The sequence below is a fragment of the Trachypithecus francoisi genome, unplaced genomic scaffold (genome assembly GCF_009764315.1).
Source record: "Trachypithecus francoisi isolate TF-2019V2 unplaced genomic scaffold, Tfra_2.0 Lachesis_group17, whole genome shotgun sequence".
In the NCBI taxonomy this organism is placed as follows: domain Eukaryota; kingdom Metazoa; phylum Chordata; class Mammalia; order Primates; family Cercopithecidae; genus Trachypithecus; species Trachypithecus francoisi.
This window is the reverse complement of record NW_022681462.1, coordinates 69,052,802-69,071,004: the sequence shown is the minus strand read 5'-3', so window position 1 is coordinate 69,071,004 and position 18,203 is coordinate 69,052,802. Positions and strand designations below refer to the sequence as shown.

The 18,203-nt window shown below is 40.2% G+C and overlaps 1 protein-coding gene and 2 long non-coding RNA genes across 10 annotated transcripts in view; 1 reads left to right on the top strand and 2 right to left on the bottom strand.

The window, feature by feature from the left end:
- LOC117062430 overlaps positions 1–2,444 on the bottom strand; it is a 29,659-nt gene extending 27,215 nt beyond the window's left edge. Inside the window, exon 1 of the long non-coding RNA XR_004428368.1 lies at positions 2,284–2,444. This is a non-coding gene — a long non-coding RNA (uncharacterized LOC117062430). The remainder of the gene's footprint in view (positions 1–2,283) is intronic.
- ARHGEF33 (Rho guanine nucleotide exchange factor 33) overlaps positions 1–18,203 on the top strand; it is an 86,026-nt gene that overhangs the window by 34,895 nt on the left and 32,928 nt on the right. For all 8 annotated transcript variants that reach the window (XM_033175945.1, XM_033175950.1, XM_033175946.1 and 5 more), the window contains 5 exons: positions 5,041–5,205; positions 5,999–6,120; positions 7,397–7,539; positions 12,236–12,295; positions 13,796–14,020. In XM_033175945.1, coding sequence (XP_033031836.1) covers positions 5,041–5,205; positions 5,999–6,120; positions 7,397–7,539; positions 12,236–12,295; positions 13,796–14,020 — 715 coding nt within the window. The remainder of the gene's footprint in view (positions 1–5,040; positions 5,206–5,998; positions 6,121–7,396; positions 7,540–12,235; positions 12,296–13,795; positions 14,021–18,203) is intronic.
- Positions 4,001–10,629, bottom strand: LOC117062431. The gene is made up of 3 exons (XR_004428369.1): positions 10,492–10,629; positions 8,794–8,883; positions 4,001–4,101 (listed from the first exon to the last, which is right to left on the bottom strand). It is a non-coding gene; the product is annotated as an uncharacterized LOC117062431 (long non-coding RNA).

The window sequence follows — 18,203 nt, the reverse complement described above, 5'->3', positions numbered from 1 at the left end:
AATGGAAGAAATCACAAAGAAAGAGATTTGAGAGTTCATCCACATTACAATTTAAACTATTTTCATAAAAAAAATGTTAAACAAATTCAGAGGCAAATAACAAAATCAGAAAGACACAACAAATATTTCAAAGGTTTAATTATAAATAAATAGTTCATGAAGGTCAATAAAAATGGAAACTTCTAAAACCCTAATAGAAAATTAGCAAAGAACACAGACAATTTACCAAAGTAAAATTATAGATAGCGAAGAAAAAGTTGAAGCTCAAAGAAGCAATGATTAAAATAAGGAGTATTATATTTTGACTAATTAGCAAATAATAATTAATAATATTTAGTTCTGGTTAGTGTATGTAATTGTTAGAAACTTTTAGAAAAGTCTATTCCCTATTTCCTTTTTCTCTTATCTTTTGTCCACTGCACATACCCCTCTCAAAGTCGTTGAATCAGATCTCTTTTCCCGAGTCAGATGGTATCATTTCACTCTAGATTACTTCATTTTGCATATGGATTATTAAAATTATGATCTCATTAACATGAGAGGGGATCCCATAATTAAGGCAACAGACATAGTAACTGCACAATTTAATGCTAGCCCAACACTCACACTAATGATTTCAACTCCAACTGTGTTTTGAGCTCACTTGTAGTCTTAGGAATATAAACACTGTGGCTTCTTCTATTTCTATTGTTTTATATATTTTATTATTCAAGGTATGTTTTTCTAAATCCATGAATTTAGGACATTACATATCATATATAATGTTTCCAAGAATATACAGCCATATTGCTATAACTTTTCAAATCCTCTGGTCAAATATAATTTGTATAGTTATTAATTAGTTGAATATATTGCCTCCCTGTGATATAGTAGCTTTCCCTTTGGGTCAAACACTACCTGACATCTTTGACCCACAGGCATTTCATATTTAGGAATTTATTCTAAGGAAATAATCTGAAATATATACAAAACTTTAAAACAAAAACATAATATGACAGCATTAGTTATAACATTGAAAAATTACAAGCAACATAAATTTCCAACAAAAGTGAATGGGTAGGTAAACTCTGGCAAATTCATAGGATGGAATATCATGTAGCCATCAAATGTAGACATTTAGAAAAATTTTGAAGGCTATCGTAAATGCCTTATTAGAATATTAGGAGGGAAAAAAGAGAGGTAGAATCAAAATGTATCTGCAGTGTGATTTCAACCATATAAACATCTGCATTTATATGCATAGAACAAAATAGAAGGAAATGTGAGTGTTAATGGTTGTACTGAAATAATGAAATTTGGGATGATTCTATTTGGCGATTCTCTTTTTTCTTCTTTATTTTTCTCCATAATGAAAATAATTTAAGAAAATAAGTGATGTTCCAAAAGAACCTCTAACTGAAATACTATGGGAACCAGTCCTACAGTAATAGGTTTCATCGTCAAAACTGCTGTTGAAAGTTTTCTAGGATTTGTAAATCCTGATTGAGACTCAGTCTCTTTTTGCCATTGAGGAATGTTCTTCTGAAACTAGAGAAGTTAACTTTTCTAGGCCTGTGGTGTATCCGGGGATCAATAAGATAAAGTTCCAGCACACCAGGCTGCATGTCAGTCTCAATAAGGCCCTGCAAGAATGACTTGAAGGGTCAGCCTCTGCAGGGAATGTAGAGGAGTAGATATGGGAAGTTTACTCTCGACATTCAGATTACTTGCTCCTCACTTTCTATTTTAAATCATTGCACCTCTGGGGATCAATAAAGAGCCCTACAATTGGAAGATGGAAGTTGGCAGAAAACTCATGTTGCTTCTGCAGTGACCCTGGTTTAGGGGGAAAACCAAAGCAATTACCTTGGCCTCCTTGCCATTGTGTATGTGCCACTGTGAAACACCTGGCTTTTGCTTTTATAGAATTGTAGGAATTGGGAGGTTTCCCAAACCTTGACATTTATGACTTTGCAAGGTTCCCAAGCCACAGGTCCAGTCCCCCTAATTTACCTCTGGCCTGGGTAATGTGGAAAAAAGGAAGAAATGCCCATAAAACACACGTTGAAATTTGTGAAAATTAAGTTTGAGGCCTGAGGGATCTTTCATGAAAAAAAATTGGAAGACACTGATTAAAATTCATCTTAAGAAGAGTTAAGAAGCCAAGAAAAGAAAGAAAATTGAGAATCAGAAATTAAGAGCAGGAAATAGGAAGAATTCGGACTCCTCTCCCCTATTTCTTTGAGCCTAAGATGCCCTCTGTGGTACCGTAGGCTTCGAAGTACAAGTCTTCCCTGAACCTACCTCCAGTGGGAGCCCGCCTCCAGCGGCAGGATGGAGGGATCATAACCTCTCTAGAGCAGCTTCATGAAAAAATCAACGAGATGAGGAACGTGTTCAACTTGCTGGAGAACAAGGTAGACACCCGTTTCTAATCCTTGGGGTGGGCTGTGGGCTGTCAAAAAAGAAAGCTGAAGAGAGAGCAGAGAAAAGATGTTAAGACTGTGTCTTCACAGTATTTATTGTTTACAAGGGAGTGGTCAGGTTGATAGTTGAAAAGCACTCTGTGGGGGCTAAAGATACTGAGATCCCTCAGCATCTTAAAAGTGACATGTTGTATCAGGTGTGTGTCTTCCTGACGGCTTCCCCTCCCTAGCTGGTCAGGGCTGTGAAGCTCTTTACAAAGCAGTAGCAACATTTCAGTGGCAGGTACCCATGGAGCTCAGAGTAATATGTTGGTAGGAAATGGGCTCACGACTCAAAAATAGCTTCAGAATTCCCAGAGCTCCTATGTCACCTGGCTGTTAGGGGAAATTTTAATAAGTTTTTGAGAGCTGGGGTTCTGCAGGCAGGAAGGTCCTTTCCTAGGAGTCTGCTGCTGCCTTTTGGTCTCTGCAGAAAACTCTGCCTAAGGAAGCAAGGATAATGAAACCTATTTCTGTTGGGTAGTGGTTCCCTTTTTTTTTTTCCCAAGCAGGAAACCTAAGTGAATGTTACTAAGAAGAATGTCAGCTTTCCTTCTTCCAATTTTAAAACTTGCATACATTTTTGATTTGATGTTATATAGCCATCACTTTTGTTTATTTTGTTTACAGAGGATACATTTACATAATGAAAAATTACCAGATCAGAAAGTGGTTGATCTGGTGATTTAATTCACCATGATGACTGAGTTAGGATGTAAGCCAAAATCAATTGCAAAGATTAATTATAATTAAAAATGATTGAAATGAAAAATAGATTGCTCATGATGTTTCCTAGCCTTCTAGCCCCAAATACTTGACAAGACCTGCTTTTTTCCTCAAAATGATCTCTCTGGTTCCTCTTATTTCTCTCTATTCCCAGCAATCCTTTGTAAGGCACAATGAACCACAAAATCCTATATTTTTAAAATGTGATATAGGAGACAAAGTCACTGTATAGTGAGTGGGAGATGCCATTGCAGGTGGGAATCATGTGGATGACCTGATTCTGAAAATTTTCAGAAATACACATTCAAAGAAATTTTTTAAGGTATCTGGACTTTAGTTTTCATTCCTTTAAAGTAAAAATACTTGAGACCGGGCGCAGTGGCTCACGCCTGTAATCCCAGCACTTTGGGAGGCCAAGGCGGGTGGATCACCTGAGATCAGGAGTTCAAGAGCAGCCCGACCAATATGGTGAAACTCCATCTCTACTAAAAATACAAAAATTAGCCGGGTGTGGTGGCACATGCCTGTAATCCCAGCTACTTGGGAGGCTGAGACAGGAGAATCACTTGAACCCGGGAGGCAGAGGTTGCAGTGAGCTGAGATCATGCCACTGCACTCCAGCCTGGGTGACAGAGCAAGACCCTGTCTCAAAACAAGACAAAACAACAACAACAACAACAACAAAACTTGATTATAGAATAAACCTTCTAAATGGTTCTGTTTTAAAGAGACACGTAGAGCTAAGAGTTCCTCTACTTAACAGAGTGTAAGATCATAAATGTCAAGAAAGTAATGTTATTATCTTATTGTTATTATTAACTTACTGTCTGTTGAAAATGCTTTTTTCATTTGTTCAATAAATAAAACTGAACTTTAGAAGTGCTCCATTTTCTCCACATTTCTGTTTGTGCTTAACTTTTTGATTTACCACCTAAAGGGGGAGAAGAATGAACATTTCTTGAACATCTGTATACCAAGTATGTGCTGTGGTAGGCAGCTTACCTATGTTTACTCATTTAATTCTCAAGGCAGCCCTGTGAAATAGATATTATTATAGCTATTTTATGGATGAGAAAACTGCTACAAAAAAGTTAACCAACATTTCTAAGGTCTTAGTACTTTAGGGTAGAAGTAGGATTTGTACCCTTCCTGATCCCAAACACCTCTTTCATCGTGTCAAAGTTGACCTACATGACCAGGACTGACTGCTGAAGATGATTCATATCACCATCAACAACATTCTGAGCTCCTACCATATCCTAACAGATATTTCTGTGCCTTCCTTATGAGTTAAAGCCCACTGTCATTGAAAATACTGTTACCTCCTTTCCCATGATATCATCTAAGAGTATTTTTTTTTAAAAAAAAAAACCTTCTTTCCTTTCAGATAAACTCTCAGTTATGCTTAGTTGTTTCTCTGTTTATTCTTTAATTTCTTAAGAAAACAAGAACTGAATTTCCTTGCCTCTCATAATAACCAGAGAGAATATGACTCATTTTCTTCTTTCACAGAATTCGAAGAGTTATTGGATCAAGATTCACATACATGTTTCTTTTCAAGCAAATCTCATTTTAATCAAAGGTGTTAGAATAAATAGAAGCTTGTAGAAGCACTTGTAAACTTAATCAACAGCTTGCTTTCTTGTCATTTATCAAGCTTCAACATGTGCTGTATATAAAGAAGACACTCTTTTTCTTAGATAAACGGGGCCAAGGTTGTCTTAAGTTGTCCAAACTGAAGTACACTAGTAAATGAGGTCTGTAGATTTTCAGGAGCCTCATTTCTCAAACAAAAGAAAAGTTCAAGGGCCAATGGTGCCACTTATAATAATTTCCAGCAAATTGAATTAACTTTTCATGCGTTATTTAGTTGCAGGCACTAGCCTCCGAACTCAAAACTGGTTTCACAGAAGCAATGCAAGAATTGTCAAGAATTCAACATGGAGAATATGCTTTGGAAGAAAAGGTTAAGAGCTGCAGATGTTCCATGGAAGAAAAAGTTACTGAGATGAAGAATTCATTAAACTATTTCAAGGTAGGCCCCTCTTTAATTTCCCTGCTGACAAGAGAATTTTGGTCTTAGTAACAGGAGTAGAAAACTTGCCTTTTTCTGGCTGGGCATGGTGGCTCACACCTGTAATCCCAGCACTTTGGGAGGCCAAGGCCAGCAGATCACAAGGTCAGGAGTTCAAGACCCCCCTGGCCAATATGGTGAAACGCTGTCTCTACTAAAAATACAAAAATTAGCCGGGTGTGGTGGCGGGCGCCTGTAGTTCCAGCTACTCGGGAGGCTGAGACAGTAGAATCACTTGAACCAGGAAGTGGAGGTTGCATTGAGCTGAGATCATGCCACTGCACTCCAGCCTAGGCGACAGAGCAAGAATCTGTCTCAAAAAAAAAAAAAAAGAAAAAGAAAAAGAAAAAAGAAAACTTGCCTTTTTCCATAGCAGTCAAATATAAGAATTTTTCCTCTGGGCCATTCATAGTTATCACGGAAAAATATCTTTCATGTTTTCTTTTTTGTAGCTCTGTGTTAAAATTTGATGCCACAATGGAAGTATAAATTTTTTAAATCTCTCATTCATTCAAGAAGTATGTATTTAAAGTGTACAGTGTGCTAGATTATGTGATATACTTTTACCCCATATATAACCCATACATTACCCATAATAACCTATCAGATATTAAGAACCAGAATAACCTTGTCTTTGTTTCATAATGCTAGTTGTCTGGATACTTCTAAATTTCAATTGAATTAAAAATATTGTACAGTCAATACTGTGCTAACCCATGTACCACGTTAAAACATAGCAATTCTTATTTTTTAGGAAGAACTGAGCAATGCCATGTCGATGATCCAAGCCATTACCTCCAAACAAGAAGAAATGCAACAGAAAATTGAACAGCTTCAACAGGAGAAGCGAAGAGAATCTCGAAAAGTTAAAGCTAAGTGAGTGTCTTTTAAAAATGTACCAAAAGCAAACCCATAAGCAATGGCTTCTGCAGAGGCACCCGGAACACCTTCCCCACTCTCAGTATATAGCCTGCTGGCCACTGTGCTCCACAGCTCGGCATGCGACGGAGATTATAGAATTATAAAATGGGTTAATACCAAAGACAGATGGTACCTATTACATAGAAAAATCTATTTAATATGATATGTAAAATGAAAGTGACATAAAATGGCATGAATGCTTTGATTACAAGTATAAAAATATGTAAAATAACAATTAGAAAGATACACTCAAAAATAATGATAGTTGTGTTAAGATAGTGGCACCATCAGTGATTTTCTTTTTTTATTAATTTTGTAAAATGTCTCTAATGCAATTACTATTTTAATTCTAGGGTTGAAAATAAATTTATGTTAAACGATGTCTGGACCTGGTTGAATCAAGTAAAGTTTCACCATTAAACATATGTAATCTTTATTGTCACTTATGTGGTTGTGGTTTTGTTTTTCCTTTTTTCTTTCTTGTTTTTTGGAGACAGAATCTTGCCCTGTTGCCCGCGCTAGAGTAGTGGTATGATCACAGCTCACTTCAGTCTTGTACTCCTGGGCTCAAATGATTCTCCCACCTCAGTCTCCTGAGTAGCTGGGACTATAGGTGTGGCTCCCATGCTAGCTAATTAAAAAAAAAAAAATTGTAGAAATGGGGTTTCCTTATGTTTTCCCAGGCTGGTCTTGAACTCCTGGGCTCAAGTGATCCTCCCGTCTCGGCCTCCCAAAGTGTTGGGATTACAGGCGTGAGCCACAGTGCTCAACTTACGTGTTTTTAATATTATCAAATTGAAAATAGAAACGTAGGAATAATATGTGTGTGACCTTGGAGAATAGGTTGTTTTCAGGAGAGGACTTGCTGCTTTCTGGTACTTTTGAATTGCATTGCTAAGCAAATATAAATCATTTCAAGCAAATTGTCACCACTGCAAACTCTAAAGATCCCGACGAGAAGGAAGCCAGTAACAAAAAAATAAGAATGTGGATATTATAATTAGAAGGATGATTTGTAAATATTTGAAGTTTTTTCTCCAGCTGAGGTGATGAATTAAGTTGAACCATATGAATTGCTAGTATTTGATTACTTTTAATTTTCAAAAATAGCAATTTATATAGTTCAACCTAATAATTCAGACATTTTCTTGAGTTGTTCTGAACTGAATCTCCTCGTAACCTATCAGATATTAAGAACCAGAATAGCCTTGTCTTTGTTTCTCTTTCCTAGGAAAACTCAAAAAGAAGAGCACAGCTCACAGGCCGGGCCTGCCCAAGCACAAGGAAGTCCTTTTCGTTCAATCAATATCCCTGAGCCTGTTCTTCCAAGCGAAGACTTTACCAACCTTTTGCCTTCTCAGGCCTATGAAAAAGGTACAGTTCACAAATCATACTGAATTAATCAAGTATTTTTTCCCCGATTCCCAGGGCTTAAGAATGGGCTTAAACCCTCCATCTTTGTTAAAAGAAAATGGTGTATTGCGTAGAATTTTTCTGCTTGTAACTGAAATTTAGAAGAATCCAGAGGATCTAAGAGACCACAAGAGTCTGCCCAATTTTAAATATTTTTTGGGGGGGGGGGCAGAATACTAATCTGGATACTTCTAAATTTCAATTGAATTAAAAATAATTTATTGTACAGTCAATACTGTGCTAACCCATAAGAGAGAAATGTTAGAAAAAATATCACTTACTCTAATAAGTCATTTTAGTGGCAGTCTAACTCAGCACCTGTCTTTCTCTGGAAAACCAGAGCTGATGCTACCTGTGGGCTGAAACAGTCACCACTCTTATTCCTGACCTTTGGGATGTTAGAACAGATATTAAAAAATGGTACCGAAGAAACTGGCTTTCCAGTGGAGGTCTGAGTTTTGGTTATTAACTTATGTTCAACTCAGGAAAAGTAAAAAAAAAAAAAAAAAATTGCCACGTCTTTGTATCCTCAACCATGTCTACCAAAGCACCTGTAGACAGAAAAATAAATGTAGATATTAACATTGTTTAGATGACATTTCCTCTTATTTATGGTCTCACGTAGAAAGTCCTCAAGACAAAGACTCAAAGATTTCTCAACCAACTGTCAGTGTGTCAAAGGCAGGGTTGGTGGTTTTCTATCCTTAAGACTAATGGAACAATTTGGTTTATATGCTCATAGACAATGTGTATTCTGAATAACTGAATCTAAAAATCTAAATCAAGTGGCTTTTAATTGGTATACTTCAAAGTACAGATTTGCCTTTTTATTTTTATTTTTTTTTTATTTTTGAGATAGAGTCTCGCTCTGTTACCCAGGCTGGAGTACAGTGGCACGATCTCAGCTCACTGCAACCTCTGCCTCCCAGGTTCAAGTGATTCTCCCGCCTCTGCCTCCACCTCCCAAGCAGCTGGGACTACAGGCATCACCATGCCTGGCTAATTTTTTGTATTTTTAGTAGAGACAGGGGTTTCACCATGTTGGCCAGGCTCATCTTGAACTGCTGATTTCAAGTCATCCACCCACCTCGGCCTCCCAAAGTGCTGGGATTACAGGTGTGAGCCACCGTACCCGGACTGTCTTTTTATTTTTATTTTTTTACCTGTTTGAGTAATTCATTGAGAGACTGATAGGTGCAGCCTAGGAAAACTCACTTGATCCATCTGGGGACTGGGTTCATTGCAGGTGGCTCTATTTTCTTTCCTCTAGGACATGAACAGCTCTACATAAAAGGATGATCCTATCTGGGAAAGAGTATAGTATAGGATAGGCTTAGAGTTCAATGCCAGTCTGGAGCAGCTAAACATGTTCATAAGATAAAAGGTTAAAAATTATCTTTACAAAGTAAATTTGTGCATGTCTAGACAATATGTAACAGCCCCCAGGGACATGAATAATCACAGAATGTGTTGAATCCACTGAAAACAGCTGATCCAGATGATTTTAGTGCCCACATGGATTTCAGTGAACTATTTAGTGGCAATTCCTCCTTCCTTTCCTCCTGTATAGACATGGTCATAGTTTATTCTACTGAGTTGCTGTAGAAATTTAAGAATAATGTGCCATGATAAGACATTCTGCACATACTTGGTGGCAGATTGTGTTAAAACTCAGGGGTCAAGAACCAAAAACTCAGAAAGTCTTGGCTTATCCACTGTTAATGATAAAATAGTACAACTGTTATCTATTGTCCCAAAATTCAGCAGCTTAAAATAGCAAACATTCATAGTTCACAGTTTCTCTGAGTCAGGAATCTGTGCACAGCTTAGCTGAGTGCCTCTGGCTCAAGGTCTCTCATTAAGGCTGTAATCAAGGTGCTGGCCATGGCTCTCATCTCACGTGAGGGCTCTACTCATGGGGGATCTGCACCAAGCTTACTCACTTGGTTATTGGCAGGCTCCAGTTCTTGTAATATGGGCCTCTGCAAGTTGCTGCCTTACAGTTTGGCAGCTAGCTTCTCCCAGGGCAAGTGATCTAAAAGAATGCTCAATACAGAAGCCACAGTATGGTTTTTTTTGTTTTTTTCTTTTTTTGAAACAGAGTTTTGCTCTTGCCGCGAAGGCTGGAGTGCAATGGCACTATCTCAGCTCACCACAACCTCCACCTCCTGGGTTCAAGTGATTCTCCAGCCTCAGCATCCTGAGTAGCTGGGATTACAGGCACCTGCCACCATGCCCTGCTAATTTTTGTATTTTTAGTAGAAATGGGGTTTTGCCATGTCTCTGGTCTCAAATTCCTGACCTCAAGTGATCTGCCCACCTTGGCCTCCCAAAGTGCTAGGATTACAGGTGTGAGGCACCATGCTCGACCCACAGTCTTTTTAGAACCTAATGTTAGAAGTGGTAGTCTGTCTTTTCTGCCATATTCTATTAATTAGAGGCTAATCAGTAAATCCGGCCTTTACCTTAGGGGAAGGATAACATAAGGGCGTGAATGCTAAGGGTGGGGATAATTGGAGCCATCTGGAGCTGCTTACCACAAATAGCTGACGGCCCCTGTCTGAGAAGGCAGCCAATTTATGTGAACCCCGATGCAACAACTTCATTTATGTGCCTGATAATTATAGAACTTGTCAGTTTGAAAATGTCATTTTACAGGCCCAAGTATACCTTTCCTTTAGGTTCCTTTCCCCACCCAAGAAACTCCCAAGATGTTCAGGCTCCCCACTCCTGACATATTCTTGCTTGAGAAAATTGAAAACTAATTTTTTTGAAAGATACAGTTTTATCATCCATCTCTTCTTTCTTACGTCCTATTTATTCTACCCGTTCAATATTGGCTTTCATCCTTACCACTTCACTAAAATGGTTTCCTTACCTCTCCTAATAGTCTTTGGTACCCTTGATACCCACCTTCTTGAAACATTCTCTTCTTTTAGCTGACATTATGCTTCTTTGATTTTCCACCTACTTTCTGGATGCTCCTTTTTAGATTCTCTTTGATTCGTCATCACCATCAGAATAAAGTCCAAGTTCCTTAACACAGTACATGGCCATGTTTTTTTTTTTTTTGAGACGGAGTCTCACTCTGTCGCCGGGGCTGGAGTGCAGTGGCCGGATCTCAGCTCACTGCAAGCTCTGCCTCCCGGGTTCACGCCATTCTCCTGCCTCAGCCTCCCAAGTAGCTGGGACTACAGGCGCCCGCCACCTCGCCCGGCTAGTTTTTTGTATTTTTTAGTAGAGACGGGGGTTTCACAGTGTTCGCCAGGATGGTCTCGATCTCCTGACCTCGTGATCCGCCCGTCTCGGCCTCCCAAAGTGCTGGGATTACAGGCTTGAGCCACCGCGCCCGGCCCATGGCCATGTTTTAACTTGCCTCTGCTTTTCTCTTCAGACTTATATTTTGTTACACTTGACTTCTCTCTCTCTGCGTTCAAGCCTCCCTGACATTTTCCCTCCCTCCATCCCTCCCTCCCCCCTCCTCTCCCTCCCCCCTCCTCTCCCTCCCTCCCTCCTCTCTCCCTCCCTCCCCCCTCTCTCCCTCCCTCCCCCCTCTCTCCTCCCTCCATCCAAGGCACTGTTTTAGGTGTTAAGATATAGGAATGAACAAAACAACAAAAATTCCAGCCTTCATGGAGCCATTTCTCTGAGGCAAGCAGACAATAGACGAGTAAGATATGTAGTATGTCAGAGAGTGATAAGTTAAGTAAAAAAAAAATAAGTAAAGAGGAATTGTCATTTTAAATAGGGTGCCAGGCAAAGACCTGAAGGAAATGAGAAAGTTCGCATATGGCTACTGAGGGGAAGAGAAGGAACAGCCAGTGCCAGGGTCCTGTGAGAATATGACTGATGTGTTCAAGGAATACCAAGAAGACCAGCGGGGTTAAAGCAGAGTGAACCAGGGAGAAAACAGGAGGTGCAGTTAAAAAAAAAGAAACAGCAGGGATGAGTTGGGGGCAGATATTCCAGGGCTGTATGATCATTATAAGGGCTTTGGCTTTTACACTGAAATGGGAGCCACTGGAGGGCTAAGCAGAGAAGTGACAGGGTCTGGTTTACTCTTTTTTTGAGACAGGGTCCTGTTCTGTCATCCAGGCTGGAGTGCAGTGTCACAATCTTGGCTCACTGCAGCCCCAACCTCCCGGGCTCAAGCGATCCTCCTATTTTAGTCTCTCGAGTAGCTGGGACCACAACACACACCACCCTGCCCAGCTAATTTCTCTTTTATTTTTGGGGGGGTGGGGGCGGGGGGCGGGGGGCGGGTAGAGACGGAGTTTTGTCATGCTGCCCAGGCTGGCTTACATTTTAACAGTACCATTCTGCCTTTTGTAATTATTACCATCATACCACTGCCACCACTATTATAGTTAAACAACTATTTAACTCTCACAATATGCCGGGTAGAACTTCAAGCAGTTTACAAATACTAACTTATTTATTTCTTGTTGTAATCCTTGAGGTAAGTACCACGATTGCATCTTTTTACAGCTGAGAAAAGAGCACTTGCTACATGATACTGTAATTTCCTTTTTTAATGCTCTGCCTCCTCCATGAAACTGTAGCATCTCTGAGCCTGCCCCCAGTGCCTGGCTCACGGAAGGTGCTTAGTCCATGTTAGTGGAACGAATGCTGAATGAATGCTTTCCTTTCTCCGCAGCCCAAGAGTCCAGATCTGTCCATGTAGGAGACAGTAATGTGAAGGGAATGATGGGTCCTGGTAAGTGGCTCTTCTCTTCGTTTTCTTTTCTTCCAGCAATTCCATTCTTTTCCTCTTCTATCTTCGCTGTGTCCACTTCCTCAGTTTCAAACCAGGCATGAAAGAACTCACAACAGATAAAGTTACGAAGTTACAAAGATTCCAAGATGTGTACTAGAGCAGGCCAGTGACTCATTTGAACCCAAGGAGAGAGAAGGGCTAGGGAAGGTTAAGACAAAACCAGTATGTTTCATCCTTTCTGGCTTATTTCAATGACTAATGAATTCACATTTGCCAAAAAGTTGCAGGTTAATGTAGCATGACGTAAGTTTTCCATGGATCACACACTGTATAGTTTAATTCAAAAGTTATTTACTTTTACATCTGTGTAGTGCAGGCAATAAAGGACTAAATAATAGAAAATAAAAGAAGATAAAAGACAAAATTTTAAAAAGGATTTATTTAATTGACAATTCATCAGAATTTTATAAATTATTTAATCTTCCCTCTCTCCTTCCTTTCTAGCATTAGGATCAAGGGGAAAATGGCCAAAGAAGACACTGTTTTTGGCACCCTTCCTCCTCCTCTTTCTGTGTTCTCTTCCCAGGAGTGCTCCAGCATCTGTGCGCTCACCTGAAAGGAAGCAGATATAAGGAGTCAATACATACTATAAATTAGCTATACTATTTGATAAATTCATTTTTAAAAACTCCTTATTTAGTAAAGACTATGTATAAAGCATAGAGGATGTATAGACCAGAAACAGAGGGGACCCTGTGCAGCTGTGTACATTTTTAATCCTTAATTGGTATATTTAATCCTCAAGGAATAGTTGTACCCAAACAAAGGCAGATTCGTTAAGAGTTAGTAACAAGGTCAGGTGCAGTGGCTTACGCCTGTAATCCCAGCACTTTGAGAGGCCGAGGCAGGTGGATCACCTGAGGGCAGGAGTTCAAGACCAGCCTGGCCAACATGGTGAAACCTTGGCTCTACTAAAAATACAAAAATTAGCTGGATGTGGTGGCATACACCTGTAATCACAGCTACTTGGGAGGCTGAGGCAGGAAAATCACTTGAACCTGGAAGGCAGATGTTGCAGTGAGCCAAGATGGCCCAATTGCACTCCAGCCTGGGCAACAAAAGTGCAACTCCATCTCAAAAAAGAAAAAAAATGAGTAACTTTTTTTTTTTTTTTGAGACAGAGTCCCGCCTTGTCACCTAGGCTGGAGTGCAGTGGCACAGTCTCAGCTCACTGCATCCTCTGCCTCCCAAGTTCAAGCCATTCTCCTGCCTCAGCCTGAGTAGCTGGGATTACAGGCGCCCGCCACCACGCCCAGCTAATTTTTTGTATTTTTAGTAGAGACAGGGTTTCACCATGTTAGCCAGGATGGTCTCGATCTCCTGTCTTCGTGATCCGCCTGCCTCGGCCTCCCAAAGTGGTAACAAACATATTTTTAAAAAAGATTTTGATAGCACTTTTGTTTGTTTCCCTGCCCCCCACCCCCATCCCCACCCCACCAGGAGTGAACCCAACAACTCCAGAAGCAGAAGAAAACCTCAAGTCTTGCCTCTCGGCTGATATCCAGTCCAAGGGCCATCTCCCATCCGGCATGTGGAGGCAGCCTAAGGATGGTAAAGAATGGGGTGAAGAATACGTCACGAAAGACCACCCAGATAAACTCAAGGAGGCTGGCCAGGGTAGACACAGCTCCTTGGAAAATGTTTTATGTGAAACCTCCTTAGCTGGTAAGTTCCAAGGGGGAATGCAGGCTGATAGTTTAAAGAACGGGATGTACCAGAGCTTTGAACTCAAAGGTGAGAATCCTTGCAGTTCAGATTCAGTGGACACATGAGGCCACCTAATTCCTGGTTTCGTTTTCAGATGAACTAAAGCCTATAGAGGTAAAGGGACTCATTAGAGGTCACAGGGCCAGTGACTACCACCTTGATTCTACATATTCAAGACACTTAGTAATGGAGTGCTATGGGGGGGAAAAGGCATAAGGTTGCTGGAGAAGAAGGCAGAACTATTTAGCCAGTGATGTAGAATCTTCTAGAAGCAAGCCTTTCATCAACAGTCTACCACCAAAATATCACACAGTGCAACAGAGCCTGTCCTCCCTCCTTTTTCCCTCCTTTCTTCCCTTCATATCACAAATCATTGCTGAACACTTACTGTGTCAGACAATGGCATTTCCCCCTGGCTATTTTGGGGGAGGTAATTTTTGAAAATTATTTTGAATTTTTTAAATCAAATACATGAAAAGTCAAATAGTATTAAAAAGTTTGTTATGAAGAAGAGTGCCAACAACTTTAAACTCTTTTGACAGTTTTTTCTGGTACTTGCTTCCATGTTTTCTTTTGGGGGACATGGGGGAGGGAGAATGGCAGGCTCAGGCTGGGTACGCAGTCCTCCTGTGCTTCTATGTTTTTAAAATATGTTTAGCCAGGCATGGTGGTTCACACCTGTAATCCCAGCACTTTGGGAGGACAGGGTGGGAGGATCTGTTGGGCTCAGGAGTTGGAGCCAGCCTGGGCAACATAGTGAGACCCCTGTCTCTACAAAAAATAAAAAAAACAAATTAGCTGGGCCTCCTGGCATGTGCCTGTGGTGCCCACTACGTGGGAGTCCAAGGTAGGAGGATCACTTGAGCTCAGGAGGTCGAGGCTGCATTGAGCTATGATAGCACCATTGCACTCCAGCCTAGGCAACAGAACAAGACCCTATCTCAAAAAAAAAGAGAAACAGTTTTACACTATTTTTTTTTTACTAATACTTTATTGAAAGTGAATTTACATAGAGTAAAATTCACAGAGCTTACCTTTAAGCTAATAGACATTTTACATGTGTCTATCCCCTGTGATCACCACCCAGATCAAGATATACATAGTTCTGTGCATGAAAGAATCTGAGAAAGTTATTTCATGCACTTTGCCGGTCAATATCCACCCAAAGAACCACTATTGTGACTTCTAGTACCACATATCAGTTTTGTCTGTTCTTAAACTTCATGTAAATGGAATAATAGAGTGTGTACTCTTTTGTGTCTGGCCTCTTTCTCCCAACATAATGTTTTTTTAAAAAGATTTATGCATATTTTTGCACGCAATTCATTCCTTTTTATTAATCACATTGAATGAATTTATCACATTTTTAAAAATCCATTCTCCTGTTGATGGACTTTTTTTTTGAGACAGAGTCTTGCTCTTTCACTGAGGCTGGAGTGCAATATCGTGATCTCAGCTCCCTGCAACCTCTGCCTCCTGGCCTCAAGTGATTCTGCTTCAGCCTCCTGAGTAGCTGGGATTACAGACATGCACCAGCGCATCTGGCTAATTTTTATATTTTTAGTAGAAACAGGGTTTCACTGTGTTGGCCAGGCTAGTCTCGAAATCCTGATATCAAGTGATCTGCCTGCCTTGGCCTCCCAAAGTGCTGGGATTACAGGTGTAAGCCACCATGCCTAGCTAGCTATGAATATTCTTGTACAAATTTTTTTTTTAGTGGGGGGATATATGCCCTCATTTCTCTTGGATGTATAACTAGGAGTGAAATCTTTGGGTTGTAGGTTATGATTATGTTTATCTTCAAAAGAAAATGCCAGCCAGGCTCGGTGGCTCAAGCCTGTAATCCCAGCACTTTGGGAGGCCAAGACGGGCGGATCACGAGGTCAGGAGATCGAGACCATCCTGGCTAACACGGTGAAACCCCGTCTCTACTAAAAAATACAAAAAACTAGCCAGGAGAGGTGGCGGGCGCCTGTAGTCCCAGCTACTCGGGAGGCTGAGGCAGGAAAATGACATAAACCCGGGAGGTGGAGCTTGCAGTGAGCTGAGATCCGGCCACTGCGCTCCAGCCTGGGCGACAGAGCGAGACTCCGTCTCAAAAAAAAAAAAAAAAAAAAAAAAAAAGAAAATGCCAAGCAGTTTTCTAAAGCAGTTGGCTAATACTCCCACTAGCAATGTATGAGAGCCCAGTTGCTTCACATACTTTCCAATACTCGGGAAGGATGTTTAGTCCTTTCCATGTTAGCCATTCTCAGGGATGTGTACTGGTATCACACTGTAGTTTTAATTTGCATTTCCCTGGTGATTACTTGTATTAAGTATGTTTTTGTATGCTTATTGGCTATTCATATATTTTCTTTTATAAAGTGCCTAAGTAAGTCCATTGCCCAACTTTTTTTGAGGCAGGGTCTTGCTCTGTTGCCCAGGCTGGAGTGCAGTGGCATGATCACAGCTCACTTCAGCCTTGATCTCCTGGGCTCACGTGATTCTTCCTTCTCAGCCTCCCAAGTAGCTAGGACTACAGGTGTGCACCACTGCACCCAGCTGTCAATTTTAAATTCTTAAAATAGCTTGTGACTTTCTTGTCTTTCTAGGAAATATTTGCTATTTCACAGTTGTGAAGATACTCTGGTATGCTTTCTTCTAAAATCTTTATAGTTTTAGCTTTCACATTTAGATCTATGAGTTATCATGAATAAATTTTGATGTACAGTGTGAGAAAGGGCTCCAGGTTCATTTTTTTTTCCCGATGGCTATCCAGTTGTTTTAGCACCATTAATTGAAAATACCTTCTATTTCCCATTGTTGCATGCAGAAAGTCAAGTGGTCTTATACGGGTATCTAATTTTAGACTCTCTTTTTAAAAATTCCAATTATCAGGTAATTGACATCTTGACAGTATTGAGTCTTCCATTTGAAGAACATGGTATATCTCTTCATTTATATAGATCTTGAATTTTTCTTAGCAATATAACAGAAACTTTACTATTTACATCATCACTGTTTTTAGTTTTTAATTTATTTTTATCCATTTAGTTTTTTAGAGGTGGGGATTTCCCTTTGTTGCCCAAGCTGGCCTCAACATCCTGGGCTCAAGTGATCCACCTGCCTCAGCCTCCCAAGTAGCTGGCACTACAGGCACAGGTCACTATGCCCAGCCATCTTTTTTTTTTTTAAAGAGCATTTGCCTCCGTCATCCTATTCTGCTTTGGCCCAATGTACTGCCATCATCCTGGGACTTTCCAGTCTTCTTAAGAATTTTTTTAATATTTCTCCTCTGTTCGATTCCTGTTTGTTTGTTGCTATTGTTGATTTTTTTCATCTTCTGTATCCTTGGTTTCTTGGTTTACTCCCAGTTTTGGTGGAACACATCATCCAGTAGCTTCTGCATATGTAATCACTTGGCAGGTCCTTCTTACCAGCTTGCTGTGCAGGTGGAGCTGACTTACTGCAGCTGCTGTATTGCAATTGAGAAAGAGTTGAATAAACATACAGCAAGCTATGCAGCAGACTGGAGTTTATTATTCAAATCAATCTCCCTGAAAATTCCGAGACTGGAGTTTTTTTAAGGATAATTCGCTGGGCAGGGGGTTATGGAATGGGTGCTGTTGACTGGTTGCAGATGAAATCACAGGGATGTGGTCCTCATATGCTGAGTCAGCCTCTGGGTGAGGGCCACAGGACTGGTTGAGTCATGGGTTCTGGGTCCAGGTGGAGTCAGTCAGCTTCCGGAAATGGAAAAGTCTGGAAAAATGTCTCAAAAGACCAATCTTAGGTTCTACAGTAGTGATGTTATCTACAGGAATAGCTAGGGAAGTTACAAATCTTGTGACCTCCAGAACAATGGCTGATTATCATTTATGCCTATAGCTTAGTGTAATTCATAATATGAATTCATAATTCATAATCTTAACCTTTTGACCTTTCATTAGTTTTTCAAAGCTAGTTTGGGTACCAAATCGGAGGGCATGGGGTTAGTTTTGGGAAGGGCTATTAGCATCCTTGCTTTAAGTTGAACTATGAACTAAATTGCTCCCAAAATCTCAGCCTATGCTCAGGAATGTACAAGGGCAGCTTGAAGTTAGAAGCAAGATGGAGTCAGCTATGTCAGATTTCTCTTGCTGTCATAATTTTGCAAAAA